At 45.6% G+C, this 14,457-nt stretch overlaps 1 protein-coding gene across 2 annotated transcripts in view; it reads left to right on the forward strand.

The window, feature by feature from the left end:
• The window catches only part of Loxhd1 (lipoxygenase homology domains 1), a 161,275-nt gene that overhangs the window by 127,731 nt on the left and 19,087 nt on the right, over window positions 1-14,457 (forward strand). For both annotated transcript variants that reach the window (NM_172834.3, XM_006526434.1), the window contains 3 exons: window positions 1,114-1,231; window positions 2,750-2,924; window positions 4,676-4,861. In NM_172834.3, the coding sequence (NP_766422.2) occupies window positions 1,114-1,231; window positions 2,750-2,924; window positions 4,676-4,861 (479 nt within the window). The remainder of the gene's footprint in view (window positions 1-1,113; window positions 1,232-2,749; window positions 2,925-4,675; window positions 4,862-14,457) is intronic.

The following is a 14,457-nucleotide window of genomic DNA, read 5'->3' on the forward strand; positions in this document are numbered from 1 at the left end:
GTATCCTAGAAAAGTAGTCAGTACTCTTAGCCTCTGAGCCATCTCTCCAAGCCAGTTCTTTTCTTCTTTTCTTCACTTGTACACAGCATGGGGTTGTGCAAGGAGACACTTATTCCAAGTAAAGCCAAGTGCCCAAGATGGAGGCCAGTGCACATATGCATATGCACATACATGTACATAGGCATTATGGGGATGCTTGCAGTAGACTAGTCAGGAGCACGTCATTCTCCTAATCTAAGCTCCCCACCCATAAAGAATTCTAATGGCCATGAAATGCATATCTATAAGTTGTCAGAGTAGAGGTGTCCTATGAGTTAACACTGTCTCCAAGGCAGGGAAGTCCTTGCTCTTGCCATGTGGCGCTCACAGTCTCTCTTTCTCACACACAGATGTGGTCTGTTTTTAAAAGTGTGTCTTGTACCCAAAGAACTATAACAATTGCCACTTGTAGTCATCTCTTTGGGACCACTTACACTACCCCAGGGCCCCATCAACAGAGTCATAGAATCAGTCAGCAGTTGAGCAACCAGTCAGTAGTGAAGGTTGCATCGTGCAGTATCTCTGAGATGATGCAGCCGTAGGACAGGAGAATGAAAGCCACAAGAACAATGTTGTCTTCCATTCTCTCCCACTTCACAACTGCTGGGAACAGGGACCGATCCAGAGCCACTGTGCTGAGCTGTACAATTGCACACAGAGAAATGAGGTCAATCTGTCTTCTACTGTTGGGCAGCATACAACCTGCCCTACCCTTGACCCTCATAGAATGTCACTAAAGCTTCTCTTTTTACCTTCAACGTTTGTTTCCCATCTATGGTCTCCAGGATAGCTTTGTGAAATTGCGGGTAGATGCCATTCTCCCCAGATTTCAAGTGAGGAATCTCAGTCCCAGGAGGAAAGGTAGGGAACCAGCAAATGGGACTAGGACCCAGGCTGGGAGCTCTTGGTTCGGGACTGTATCTATCAGCCAAGTCTGCTTAACTCAGTCTTTCAAGATCCCACCCAGGGAGCCAAGGATGAGCAGTTGGGGAACTGCCATTGCTGAGTAGTGAAATGCCTGATGTATGGCCAGGGCTAGCTTACCAACTTCCCTTCTTCATGCCCCTCCCCCAGGTTTGAGCGGGAACAAAATGACACCTTCATCATGGAGATCCTGGACATCGCCCCCTTCACCAAGATGCGCATCCGCATTGATGGGATGGGTAGCCGGCCAGAGTGGTTCCTGGAGAGGGTAACACGCGTGGTGCCCTTTTTCTGTCCCTGCCTACCTCTCCTCCATGCTATTCGGGTATAAGCTGTCCTGACCATGGGCTTCGGTGTGAATTGGTCAGGGAGTGAAGCTTTGCTTGTTTCTAGTAAGAGCCGAGTCACTGCCAGAGAACACAGCACAGTGGGAAGAGCGTGGGATGGGGAAGGCTTGGGGTGAGTGTCACCTGGGACAAGAGATGTGGTGGGATTCGCAGAGAAGCAGACTTGAGGCAGTGAGAGCTGGCTGGGTGGTGGTCTTCCCGTGCCACTTAATTACACTGCTAGGTAGCTGTTCCTCCCTGCCTTCTCTCTGGAGGAGCCTGAGTTCACCTGAGCAGCCAGGTTGTGGCTCATCCTGAGGCTCTCAGGCAGGCTGAAGGCATCCTTGAGCAGGGGATGGTGAGAAACTTACAATAGCAGAAGGGTGAAGTCTCATTGTTTTGCCTCTGCCTCCCTGTTCTGAGCACACAGCCTACAAAACACACCACAAACTGCACACAGCCACAGGCTCAGCTTTGCCCAAGGAAAGGAGGTGACTGTATTCCTCATTACCATTTGTATACCTACCTGACCTTTCAGGACCCTGACACTGGGGACCAGAGGGCAGTCACTGTCACTCACCGTTATGAAGCAGAAGGCTCCCAGTGTACATCTCAGCTTACTATGTTTGCATGAAAACAGATGACACAGCTAACAACCCCACAGGCATGCCCCAGTGTTGAATGGGCTGGCTCTGGAGTCAGGCGCCCCCTTGTACAATGTGAGGCAGGTTCCTGCAGCTGTGTGACAAAGCTCCAGAATTCAGGGACGAGGCAGAAGAGCGAGAATGAAGGTGCTGGCAGGCCATGTGCCTCTGAAGACAGCATAGGATCTGACCTTGGTTGTGCTCAAGCCCCATCAGCTGTCACACAGCACTTTCCTCATGTGCACGTGTCCCCGTGTGTAAATCTCCCCGTGCTACTTTGCTTAAGGCCACCTGTGACCTCGTCTAGTTTAAATAAGGTCATACCCCAAGACTTTGATGATGGGAACTTTAATATATACACTCAGAGTTGGCAGAACATGGTTTAATTTATAGTACAAGTCCTGCAAGCTTGTCTGAAATAGTCTTCCCATCCCTCATCCATGCATGGCCATCTGTCCTCATTCTCCCCAGACTGCCCTTCCTGTGTAGCCATTGCACACTTTCATTGAGCCAACAACGTTGCATCCACACCATCTGACAAATGTCAGTGCCCTGCTCTCAGGCTGCCAATGGCCTGATTCATTTTGTTTTCTGTCGCTCACTCAGCAAACATTTTCTATACACCATTCTCTATTGCTTTCCTGTGAAAGCCGTTTCAGATAAATTTCCAATTTCCAGGTTGCATGGGACTTTCAGCAGAGCACATGAACAGAGCCCTCACCTACATCCACAAGTCTGAATCAGGGAGCTCTGGTGGGGATTCAGGGAATGGTGCTCAGGTATCTCAGAGTACATTTCTACATGGCCTCTCTCCAGATCCTGTTGAAGAACATGAACACAGGAGACCTAACCATGTTCTACTATGGAGACTGGCTGTCCCAAAAGAAGGGAAAGAAGACGCTGGTGTGTGAGATATGTGCAGTCATTGATGGAGAGGAGATGATGGAGTGGACATCTTACACAGTCTCGGTGAAGACCAGTGACATCTTGGGTAGGTTGTGGCCTGCCTCCTCTCCCCTTGTCTTCCACTGGTAACTCATGAGTGGAAACTAGTTTCTCATTAGGGCATTTTCTTCATATAACCTTCTAGAGACAAATCATCTCCACTCTTTGGGGTCAAAGTATTTTCTCACAGTGACAAAACTGGTTTCTTCTCTGTCCTCTCAGAGAACTGTAGAGGATGGTTTCAGGGACATGGCCAATGCTTGGTCCTGTCTTTGTTCTCTGCCTCTCACCCCAGTGCTGGGCACCTTGGCACACTATGCTTCATAATCATCTGTATGTGACTCTGTCCTAGGGACTGAGGATAGAGATGGGACTGCAGGGACCCCATAAGTCTGACATTCTGGTGGAGCTAACACACCATCAGGTGAGGTCAAGACAGATGTGGCCCAGATGCTTCCAAAGAGCCAGAGTAGAGAGCCTTACCCATAGAAATTGAAGCAAGAGTTACAGGGGCATCCCAGATAAATGTCAAAGTCATATCCAGAAAGACAAACAGAGCCATCAAACTGACAGAACGCCCAGAAGAAGGACTTCTAAGCAAAGAGAGGGATACCCCTCATCTAGCCAGGAGGACATGCTTCCTACATCCCCCTCACCACCCCCAGCCAAGACTTCTGCCTCTCTAAAGGGATAACAAAGAATTTGGCAGACTCATTCACATTCACCATAGATGACCTGTTGGTCACGACAGCTTACACTTTTAACAGAGAAGTTTGCCAAAGAGTCAGCCATCCTGGAGGAAATCTCAGGAGTAAGCGATGGCTCTGTGAATTCGGTAGAGTTCATTTCTAGAGTGTCCCTCTCCCTTTTCACCTCATAGTGGACCTTCCTCTTTATTGTTCAAAGTTCTCAGTGTCCACATTCTTTGACGGTCCTCTATTCCTTTATGGCGTACTCTCAGACAGAGAATTAAGTTTATTGGTAGTAACAGGTGCATCACAAAGAAGCCCCACCCACAGTCCTTCCAGGAGCTCTGGCCTCTCAACCATGGCGAATGCCTGTATGAAGGGACATACATACAGAGGGACCCAGGAACAGGTGCATTTCTGGGCCAAGCATTCACATGACCCTGATTGTGGTTAGACCAACAGTAATTGCATCATGCAATGAGAAAGGGGGTGGGGGAGGTAGAATTGGATGTGTTGTAAGCACTGGCGTTTACTTACCAGGCCAAGGTATGGCCAATAAGAAATGAATCTTAACCAGGATGAGGGTTCTCAGCAGGATTGAGCCCAAGACAAGTTTATCCCAAGCTTTAGACTCTTCTCAGAAATAGAATATGATAGCTGCCAGGATCAATACAATGGTAGTTGCCAGATACAATGATGTTGGCAAGCTATACAGGGTACAAAAGATTAATGTCAGGGTCTAATCGTTCTGTCTAGCTTCTATATATTTTGTTGACTTTTGGATAACACAGAAAATCACAAGGCAGCTTAAATGCCTCACTGCCTCAGTTTCTCAAGAACTGAAAGCCACAAAGGGCCCCAGGAACCATGGACTTTAACCTGAAAACCTATGACGCATGCCTCTCAAAGCAACTAGACCAGGCCAACTCCATGATTCCCTGCAACACCTAAGAGGCCCAGACCACTTCTGTCCTTTCTGACTCTTTCCCAAGTCTCGCTGACTCTAAATTCTGTCACCGTGTGCCTCAGTGGTCTGGGAATAAGATCAGAGCAGAGGGCTTTGTGGAGAACGGCCAGCTCCCAGAGTCTCACCTTGTATATTTCCCAGGGGCAGGCACGGATGCCAATGTGTTCATCATCATCTTCGGGGAAAATGGAGACAGTGGGACCCTGGCCCTGAAGCAGTCAGCCAACTGGAACAAGTTTGAGCGGAACAACACAGACACCTTCAACTTTTCTGACATGCTGAGCCTGGGACACCTCTGCAAACTGAGGGTCTGGCACGACAACAAAGGTAGCTACTGCCTGAGACCAGGGTGGTAAGGAGTCTCCTTAGGACAGTGCTCCCTGGCCCCACTTCTCTCCATAAGTAGACTCTGCCTATGCCAGCAGGAAGGTGGCTCAGCCATGATTGCACCATTTGGGTATACCATCAGTTAGAGGGCTGGTGTTCCGGGGCAGTTGTTATATCTGTGGTTTTTTTCCTTCCACTTTCTCCATGGAAGATTAATGATTCCTTGCTTTTGCAATATCAGAGAATGGATCCTACTTAATTCAGGCATAAAATTTAAGAAAAAACAGATTCGGTTGGGTCAGTAGCTTAAATGTAGCATAATTTCTTAGCATGCACAAAGCTCTGGGTTCTGTACTTGAAAGAGAGAAGTGGGGAAGAGGGATGGAGAGAGGGCAGGAGACAGAAAGGAAAAAGGAAGGAAGGAAGGAAGGAAGGAAGGAAGGAAGGAAGGAAGGAAGGAAGGAAGGAAAGAAGGAAGAAAGTCTCACCAAGTCCACTTCCCATGGATTTCCTATCAGTATTATACTTTTCCCCTTACAACACTGAGTCTGAAGGTAGCCATATTCACTTATAAATTTCAGCAGGAGACAAGCCAAGTGAGAACTCTACTTTTCAACTGCAAGGCACTTATGGGATACTTTGTCAATTGTCATGATGGAATTCATGGCCTTCAGATGCCTTTGACCGCTGCTTTGCTTTCTGCAGGCTTCTCTTTACTCTGGCTTTGTACCTGAAGCTTCTGTTTGATATCAGAGTTGAAGGTTCATTTTCAGACTTACCCACCTCCATGCTGGCCGTTTTCCTCCAACTCACCTCCAGCGTCCTGAGTCAAACCTAGCTTCCCCCAAGCTGTCTGCTCAAGGCCCTCTCCTGCCTCCTGCTGTCTCCTCACCTCCCACAGAGCTGTCCTGAGACTGCCTCACTTTACCTCTTCAAATCTTGCTGCAGCTAATCACTGATAAACCCAACTCAGCAGCTGCTTGCACTTCCAGAAGGAATTATGTCACTGACTTGTTTCAACAAGGGGTTACAGTCAAAGCATTCCCATATGACAATAAACTCAGGTAACACAAAGAAAATAGCTGTTGTTCAAAGCAATAACATAACTTCACAATTGTCATATTTCTTGTATATATTGGGTCATTCATGCCCTGAACATCTATGTGTTCCTAGTGGTCCTGGGACCCAGTAAGGTAGGAAGAAATACAAACATTTAGTTGTGTTGTGTGTGCTTTGTGATGTTGTGTTACAAAACCATGTTAGTGACTCTCTACCTTAACCAAAGAACATAGAGACCTTAGGATGTTCACCTCAGGACCACAGAGCAGCCAATGAACCAGCCAGCAGTCAGTCAGTAGTCAGCAGTCAGCAGTCAGCAGTCAGCAGTCAGCAGTCAGCAGTCAGCAGTCAGCAGTCAGCAGTCAGCAGTCAGCATCAGTCAGCAGTCAGCAGTCAGTCAGCAGTCAGCAGTCAGTCAGAAGTCAGTAGTCAGCAGTCAGCAGTCAGTCAGCAGTCAGCAGTCAGCAGTCAGTCAGCAGTCAGCAGTCAGCTGTCAGTCAGCAGTCAGTCAGCAGTCAGCAGTCAGTCAGCAGTCAGTCAGCAGTCAGTCAGCAGTCAGCAATCAGTCAGCAGTAAGAATTCTGGTGTTGTTTTAACCCAACATGTCCATCCCACCAGTCATTATTCTGCACCTTGACTGTCTCCATGACAGAGAGCCAGGAAGGAAACTGGCGGGGTGGGGGAAAGCATCCTCTATCTGCTTGCTTTACTATCAGGTGTCCAGGTAGAAGTCTCATCCAGACAAAGTGAAGTGCTTAGCAGCTCATCTTTCTCACTTGTCACCAGGCAAAATATCTGACATAATTAGGCAAGTGAGGGAAGACTTATTCTGGGTCAGTGTCAGAGCTTCTAGTCCATGGTCATCCAGCTCCCTTGCTTCTGGAATGCAGTGAGGCATATTATCATGGAGGAAGAACCTGGCTAAGGAGAGTTTCTTATCTCAGAGCATCCAAGAGAAGCAGAGAGGAACACAGGAATGGGCCTAAGATCTTCCTATTTAACAAAGACTTCCCTGGGGTCTTTCATCAGGTGCCTGCTGCAGAGAATCTGCTTCAGGGCCTGCTGCTGAGGGAAAGAGTGTCAAGTCCATGGGGACAAAGGAAAACACAGACAACCAGATGCAGTTCCACTCAGTGTCAGAGAAGCTAACTGCTACACATTAAGCACAACAAGGATGAATGACCCAGTAATAGTGCTTAAAACGGTATTAACTTTTGTAGCTTGGGTCTCCACAGCCCTGAACTTGAGCCTTGTGGAACTGGGGGACAAAAAGGAGCCATTCTCTATGCTTGAAAAGGGGAAACAGTCCAGTGCTTGTAAGCAGCATTGAACAGCTTTGCTTCCCACTCTGGACTTGACACTTAATTCCAGCCACAGGAACATCTGCCTTGTGTCATGGTTCCAAGCACACAGCCTGCCATAACTGGAATTCCCTACCTCTGGTTAGAAAGCACCTTTATGTCTTCACCTTTTCATGAAAACTTATTGTCCAGCTGTACATGAATTCCCTCCCCAAACAGATAGCTTATGTGTGACTGAATTCGGTCTTCTTTACATGACTGTCTTAATTGTGGTTCTCTATTTTGATAAAACACCATGACTAAGAGCAACTTTGGGGAGAAAGGAGTTTTCTTTGTCTTTAGATCTACATCACAGTCTATCACCTAAGGAATTAAGGACAGGAAGTCAAGGCAGGAACTTGGAAGCAGGAACTGAGGGAAAGCCAGCCCATATGAGGTGCTGCTTGCTGTCTTGTTCCCCATAGCTTGTTGAGCCTGTTCTCTAATAGTACACAGACCACAAGCCAAGGAATGGTGCCACCCATAGTGAACTGGACCCATCCACATCAGTCATCAATCAAGAAAATGGACCATGGCCTCGCCCTCAGTCCAGTCTGTTGGGAACATTTTCTCAGTTGAGTTTTCCTCTTCTAAAGTGTGTCTATCTTGTATCAAGTTGACATAAAACCAGCCAGCACGCTTGACATTTAGCTCCGTGTGTTCTACTGCCTTGACTTTTCCTTGATGCTAACCTGTGATATAACAGAGAACTAGTAAGTTTAATAGTATTTAATTATTTCTTTCTTCAGGACTTTCAAATCCTTCCTTGTATTTCATGCCTTCATCATATATTCAGTTTCCTCCAGGGCTAAAGGTCTTCTGTGCCTTGATTGAAATGGGGACCTGACCATAAACCTCAGCTGAGCTCATGATTGAGCCCTCTAGATGTCTACACCCCCTTCTCCAGACAGTTATTGTGTCCATATCTGGACTCTCTTGGCTTTCTTGGTGTATATTTTGCAGTGCAAAAACCTGACACCCAGTTATCCAGTTTCTTCTCATTCCTGTCAAAACCCTGCAAGAGGAGGAGATCGTTCAGCACTGTGGACAGCGCCAGCCCAGTTCCACACAGTAGCTAAAGGCTACACTGTCAGATTCCAGACTCTCCAGAGAGCTTGACTGATGGCCTTGGCCCTGTGGTGACTCTTGGATACAAACAAATTCTGAGTCATTGATGTGATCTTGTTCCCATGTAGGCAGAGAGAAGAGGGTGTTCTTTCAGGCAGGCTTGGTCCCAAAAGCAGGATAATACCACGGGCAGGTTAACCTATATAGTTGGGCTGCAGATCCTGAGAAGAGCCAGGTCCTCAGCTCTCTACAGTAGCTTTCTCTTCTGAAGATGTAGAAGCCGACATTTATACATGCTGAGGCTGCTAAGCACCTCTTTGATACCTCTCTTTGTCACACTTTCCTCATATTAAAAATCTCTCCCAACTCCATCTAGTTCTTGGGCAAAAACAATGTGTGAACACATGTATTTTGTCTGAAATTTTTCCTCCAAAAGGTAAATATTTTTAGATAAAGATACTAATGAGCCTACAAATGTTTAGCTAACTTAAATCATAGTGTTCGTCTCATCCCTGGATCTGCTTGGGGGAGTGTTAAATTGTTTTTTTTAAAAAATGACCTTCTGGAAGTGTGCTTAATCTAGCGAAAACTTTTGAAAATGCAGAAAAATGAAGAGAACGCAACATCAGCTCTCACCTGTCTGCCACCTTGGTTCAAAAATGATTGCGCCTTACCACATCAACTTAACTTCTTGACTTTATGTTCCTCTCTGATTGCCAGAGAATATGAAGCTAAATCCTAAGTTTGGGGCCACCTCACTCCAAACATGCTCACACTTAGTATGTTTCTCCTTTGGAATTGGCCTTTTTTTTTCTGTAAAACCACACCATCACCATCACATGTCACAACAATTCCATTTTTACTGTATAACACACTTTTCCAGGGTATGTAGTAGGTAAGCTTACTTATAAATGAATATGTGGTACACAGGAGAGTGTACTGAATATTGAAGAAATGCTGTGTATTGCTATGGTGGTAGATAGGAAGAAGTCTTGCTCCCACTAGTGCTGATATCAAATTCTGGATTTAGCACTTATGAAACTAGTTGCTCCGTTGTGAATTTCCTTCATAACTATCTAACGGCTTCATCTGATGATGACCAATTAGGATTACACTCTGATGCTATAACTCTATCATTTCCTACCCACTTACCAGCTATGGATTTTCTTTTTAAAAAATTGTCCCTGTGGCTATTTGCTTGCCACAAAATACAGTTTGAAGAAGAAAATCAAGATAAATGATTAATTACTCTACTTAATTTTAATTACCCAGATAGCTTTTAGAGTACTGAACAAATTGTAATCATGTTTATTTTCTAATCCATCTTGCTTTTCTTGTTTCCTCTGGTTAAATGAATACTCTGCTTAGCAAAGAATTTTTAACTGCAAAATGATTGACAGTTGTTTGAATAATGTAAGTCCATAGAAATAAGAAGGACCTCAGAAATCATCATAGGAATGCTACAGTGTGTTCACTTATACAGATAACACTGAGATACAAATTCATATCTGCCAAATCCCAGGGCATTTCCTGGGACAGGCTCTGATGAGGTCCTTGTGCATATTTTGAAAAGACAATAGGGAGAGTCTTGTATTCTTCCATATCCAGGGCTCTCTGACGGCTCTGTAGCTCACTTCAAACCATCTATGATCTTGCTGAGGAAATGTGAGTCACCCATATGGGCTTTTAACTTCTTGTGGGTTATTTTTAGGGAAGGTGTTGCTTGGTGAAGCGAATCTTTCTACCTGAGAAGAATCTCAATGGTTTGCGCTGGATAAAAATACTGACAGTTGACTTTTTGATAGTGAAAATAATTTATCACTTCTATGATCATTGAATACTAAGTAATATAATTAAGAGGTCGTAAGACACCCTGAAGTTGGAGAAGTCAGACTCAAATATAAAAATAGTCTTAAAAGAGTTAAGGCATAGTTACAACCTCAGCACAGAGAATTCTCTGGATATCAGGGCTCATGGCCAGCAGAACAGACATGTTATGGTTTAAATCTGAAACAATCCCAAGGGCTTAAATTTTAAAGACCCTCCAGTTAGCAGTTTGAAGGCTGTAGAGCCTTTAGGATGTGGGACCTGGCTGGAAGAAATAGGGGCTGCTGTCATTTTTTCCCCTGGGTCTATCAGCACATGAGAGTCTACTACACTTTCCTGCTGTGTGAACCCCACCATGCAGTCCTTGCTGGGAGTATCCTATCCCCTGAAGCAGTGAGTCCAGATTAACTCTTCCTTCCATAAGTCATTCCTGTCAGGTCTCTGGGTCATAGTGACGATCAAAGTGACTAAGACACCTGCACAAGGGACCCTGTGGGCATGGGAGCCTCAGAGAGGCTCGGAGGCAGTGAGAGCCATGTTGTGCAGAGAACAGGTAGGGACTGAGCACGGGAGAATGGCATGGAGGTATCATGAGGAGAAAGGAGACGCCGAATGGATGCCTAATGAATCCATTTCACCACGGCCGATTGAAACGGGCTAAAGGAAGCACCGAGCCCTTCATCCCACCAGATGTGGAAAGGCATTGGACTCGTGGGCAGTGAGTCACCTAAGGAAGTCCAAACTGCTGCCAACCTCCCCCTCATTCAGCCTGTCACCTCCTGTCTGGGATACTGGGACTCCAGGGCAGTTTAGAGTCTCTAGGCCTTTTACTGAAAGCGAATTTAGGTCATTCAGAATATACTAATCAGTAGTGCTGGGACAGGCCATTCCTCCTAGGCAAGGCTCTAAATTCCTGTTCTAAAGCTACACCAACACTCAGTTCCCCTTCTTTCCTCTTCATGTTTGGTGTAGACTCGGGCGTGCAATAATAATAGTAATAATTACAATAGTTTTATTTTAAAATTATTTTTATATTTTATACATTATTATTATTATTATTATTATTATTATTATTATTATTATTATATACCAGGCGAGGCCAGTCTCTTGATCTCAGAGGGTTATCACTTCATTGACAGAGACAGGCCAAAAATATACAATAATGCAATTTCAGATCAAGCGATGGAGTACCTGGAGACTGAACGCAAGTATTGAAACCTGAGGACATCCTATAAACAGCACCGTCCCAGAGACCTCAGCAATGAGGCAGCATCGGCAGCTAGAGCCTGGCCTCATCAGTTCAGACAGTGCGGAGACAGACTGTTAATCAAGGTTCAGTAGGTCGGACATAGCAAGTGAGGTTGTGAATAGCTTGGAGTCCAAGTAGAGAAGTGGAACCTGGTGCCGATCTATGATGCGCTTCTCCAAGAGAGCAGCCTGTGGGTTTTTCTTAGCTAGATGGGAAGCCACTAGAGGGTTGATATGGCAAAATATGATTTGTGACTTTTAAAGATCACCATGATACACAGTGTGTTTCTAAGAGCACGGTGCTCGGGAGCAAACGTCTGAGGAGTTTGGTAGCTTTCCAGCAGCAGGGACCAGGTAAGCAGCTTGGGATCTGTGCAGGTCTAATAGATAATGAGACATGCGGCCTTCGACTGCGGTAACTGTGTGGAGCCTTTGCATTCTGTATGCAAGAGCATGGGAACACCAAAGGAAACACAGCGTGAGTTTGCACAAAGTGAGTTTTTTTTCCTGTGACTATTCTCTACAACTAAGGTTTCCTTTTTTTTCCCAAAACAATTTTTATTAGATATTTTCTTCATTTCCATTTCAAATGCTATCCCGAAAGTCCCCTATACCCTCCCCCTGCCCTGCTCTCCAACCCACCCATTCCTGCTTCTTGGCCCTGGCATTCCCCTGTACTGGGGCATATAATCTTTGCAAGACCAAGGGTCTCTCCTCACATTGATGGCCTACTAGGCCATCCTCTGCTACATATGCAACTAGAGACACAAGCTCTGGGGGGGGGAGGGTACTGGTTAGTTCATATTGTTGTTCTTCCTACCGTGTTGCAGACCCCTTTAGCTCCTTGGGTACTTTCTCTAGCTCTTTCATTGGGGGTCCTGTGTTCCATCCAATAGATGACTGTGAGCATCCACTTCTGTATTTGCCAGACACTGGCATAGCCTCACAAGAGACAGCTATATCAGGGTCCTGTCAGCAAAATCTTGCTGGCATATGTAATGGGGAACAAAATACCCATGGAAGGAGTTACAGAGATGAAGTTCGGAGCTGAGACGAAAGGAAACACATCCAGAGACAGCCCCACCCAGGAATCCAACCCTTAAACAACAACCAAACCCAGACAAAGTGAGTTCTTTAACAACTGGTTTCAGGTGGCTCCCTGTTGATCCACCCGACAGCAAATGCTGGCCCTTGGGTAGGCATGCTGTACCTATGAGCCTGTCTCTCATCTTGTGTTCACCAGTGAATCTGGGCGACATCAGACTGCCCAAGGCTGCCTGTTTCCACTTTCACGTTGGGTAAGACTTGAGTAGCACAAGCGGTTAAGTTAGTCTCCGTCAGTCACACTCTTCGTTTCCAAAGAAGGACAGGAAAACTGCAGAGAATGCAAGGTGCCTTTTATGTAAAGAGGGTTGGGGTTTGTCTGTTGTTTCGTGGAAAGAGTTGCATTGCTGAATTCTAACTGGAAAGGGGAATTGGGTATGGAGTAAGACAACACACACACACACACACACACACACACACACACACACACACACACACACATTCACGACAGGCAAGGGACAGCCCGGCATCTCTTACATTTGGATCTCTTTCATCACAATCAACTGTGTGTCTTTTCTTCCCCACTTGCTGCTTCCTTTCTGTTCTAAGGAGAAGCCTTGAGAGAAAGGCTCTGACCATCTCATCCCAACATTTCCATTCAGCACGCGTGGAGGCTTGCTAAGCTCTGGGATCAATCTCGTGGTGCTACCAGGGACTGTCTCTGATGTAGTCACCCTGTAAAACTTGCAGATGGGACTGGCCCTAATTTTCAGGAAACTGAAAAAAAAGATTTATCAAGTACAAAAGCAAGTCCATAAATAAAGTAACTCACCCCGCTGCTGTGTAACAGCCATGGATAAACTAACTCACCTCGCTGCTGTGTAACACAACAGAAGTGTTTCACCCTCTCACTGTTTGCTTCCCCAGCAAAGATTTCTGATTTCACAAAACCCAAGAAATACAGCCAACACCAAAGACCTTTGAAAAAACCTTATGGAAACCAACAGTTGTAGAAGCTCCTTAAAATAGATATGCAACAGATAAGAGAGTTACCTGGCACAGGAGAGTAATGCCTTTCCAGATGTTATAGGCTAGGAAGCAAAAGACAAGTACCAGGTGTGTGTTACTTCCAATTCAAATTGTTGGTCAGTAGGAAGTCCCATAAACCCCTCAAACAGTACAAGCTATTGCCATTGCTAATTTGATGCTAAGACCCTACTTTGAAGATACATTGAGTCTTTTAAGGCTCAGAGAGATCAAGCTAGTACTAACTTGGAGCCTTCTTCCCTGATGGCGAGTTTTTATAGTATCAGAAGGTGCTGTGCTGGAATAGAAAAGTCAGCCCCAGTCTTACCCAGCTGTAAGATATGACAATGACTTCTCTGGCTTGGTGTGCCCATCACTACAATAGTGACACAAGTATCTTGAAGATAATCAATGACTGTATGATTATATTTAAGATCTACTTACTCCACAAGGCAGAACTGTGATACTGGGCCAAGAACCCATGGCTGGGCAGGTCATAGGTCCTAGAGGCAAATTTAGCTTAATGGACATAATATTAAATTGCCCCCCCCTAAATATTTGCCTTTATACCAATAGATTAGTATATCTCTCACCCTTCATATGAGAAGCATCTTTTTTTTACAGGACATGCTGATTAATTCAGAGACTCACAACCAGACACAGTGCATAGAAAATGCAGAGTCCCCAAAATTAATGTGACAGCTAGGCCACACCACTACCTCCAGGGCTCAGGGATTGCCACAGAAGGTGAAGAATGGGATTGTAAGAAGCAGAGGTAATAGAAGACTTCTGTGGATCTTATGCACGTGATAGGGATATTGCACATGAACTCACAGTGGATGTGGTTTTGTGCATAAGACCCATACAAGAGCAAGCCAGCCAAGACCCCAGTGTGGATTGGGAGGGGCTTAGTACTCCAGGGCTGTTAGTTATTGGTGGGTGCTAGGGGAGAGAGACTCGGTTAGCTTCACATTCAGCCCCTGA

The sequence above is a fragment of the Mus musculus genome, chromosome 18, assembly GCF_000001635.26.
Source record: "Mus musculus strain C57BL/6J chromosome 18, GRCm38.p6 C57BL/6J".
NCBI classification, from domain to species: Eukaryota; Metazoa; Chordata; class Mammalia; order Rodentia; family Muridae; genus Mus; species Mus musculus.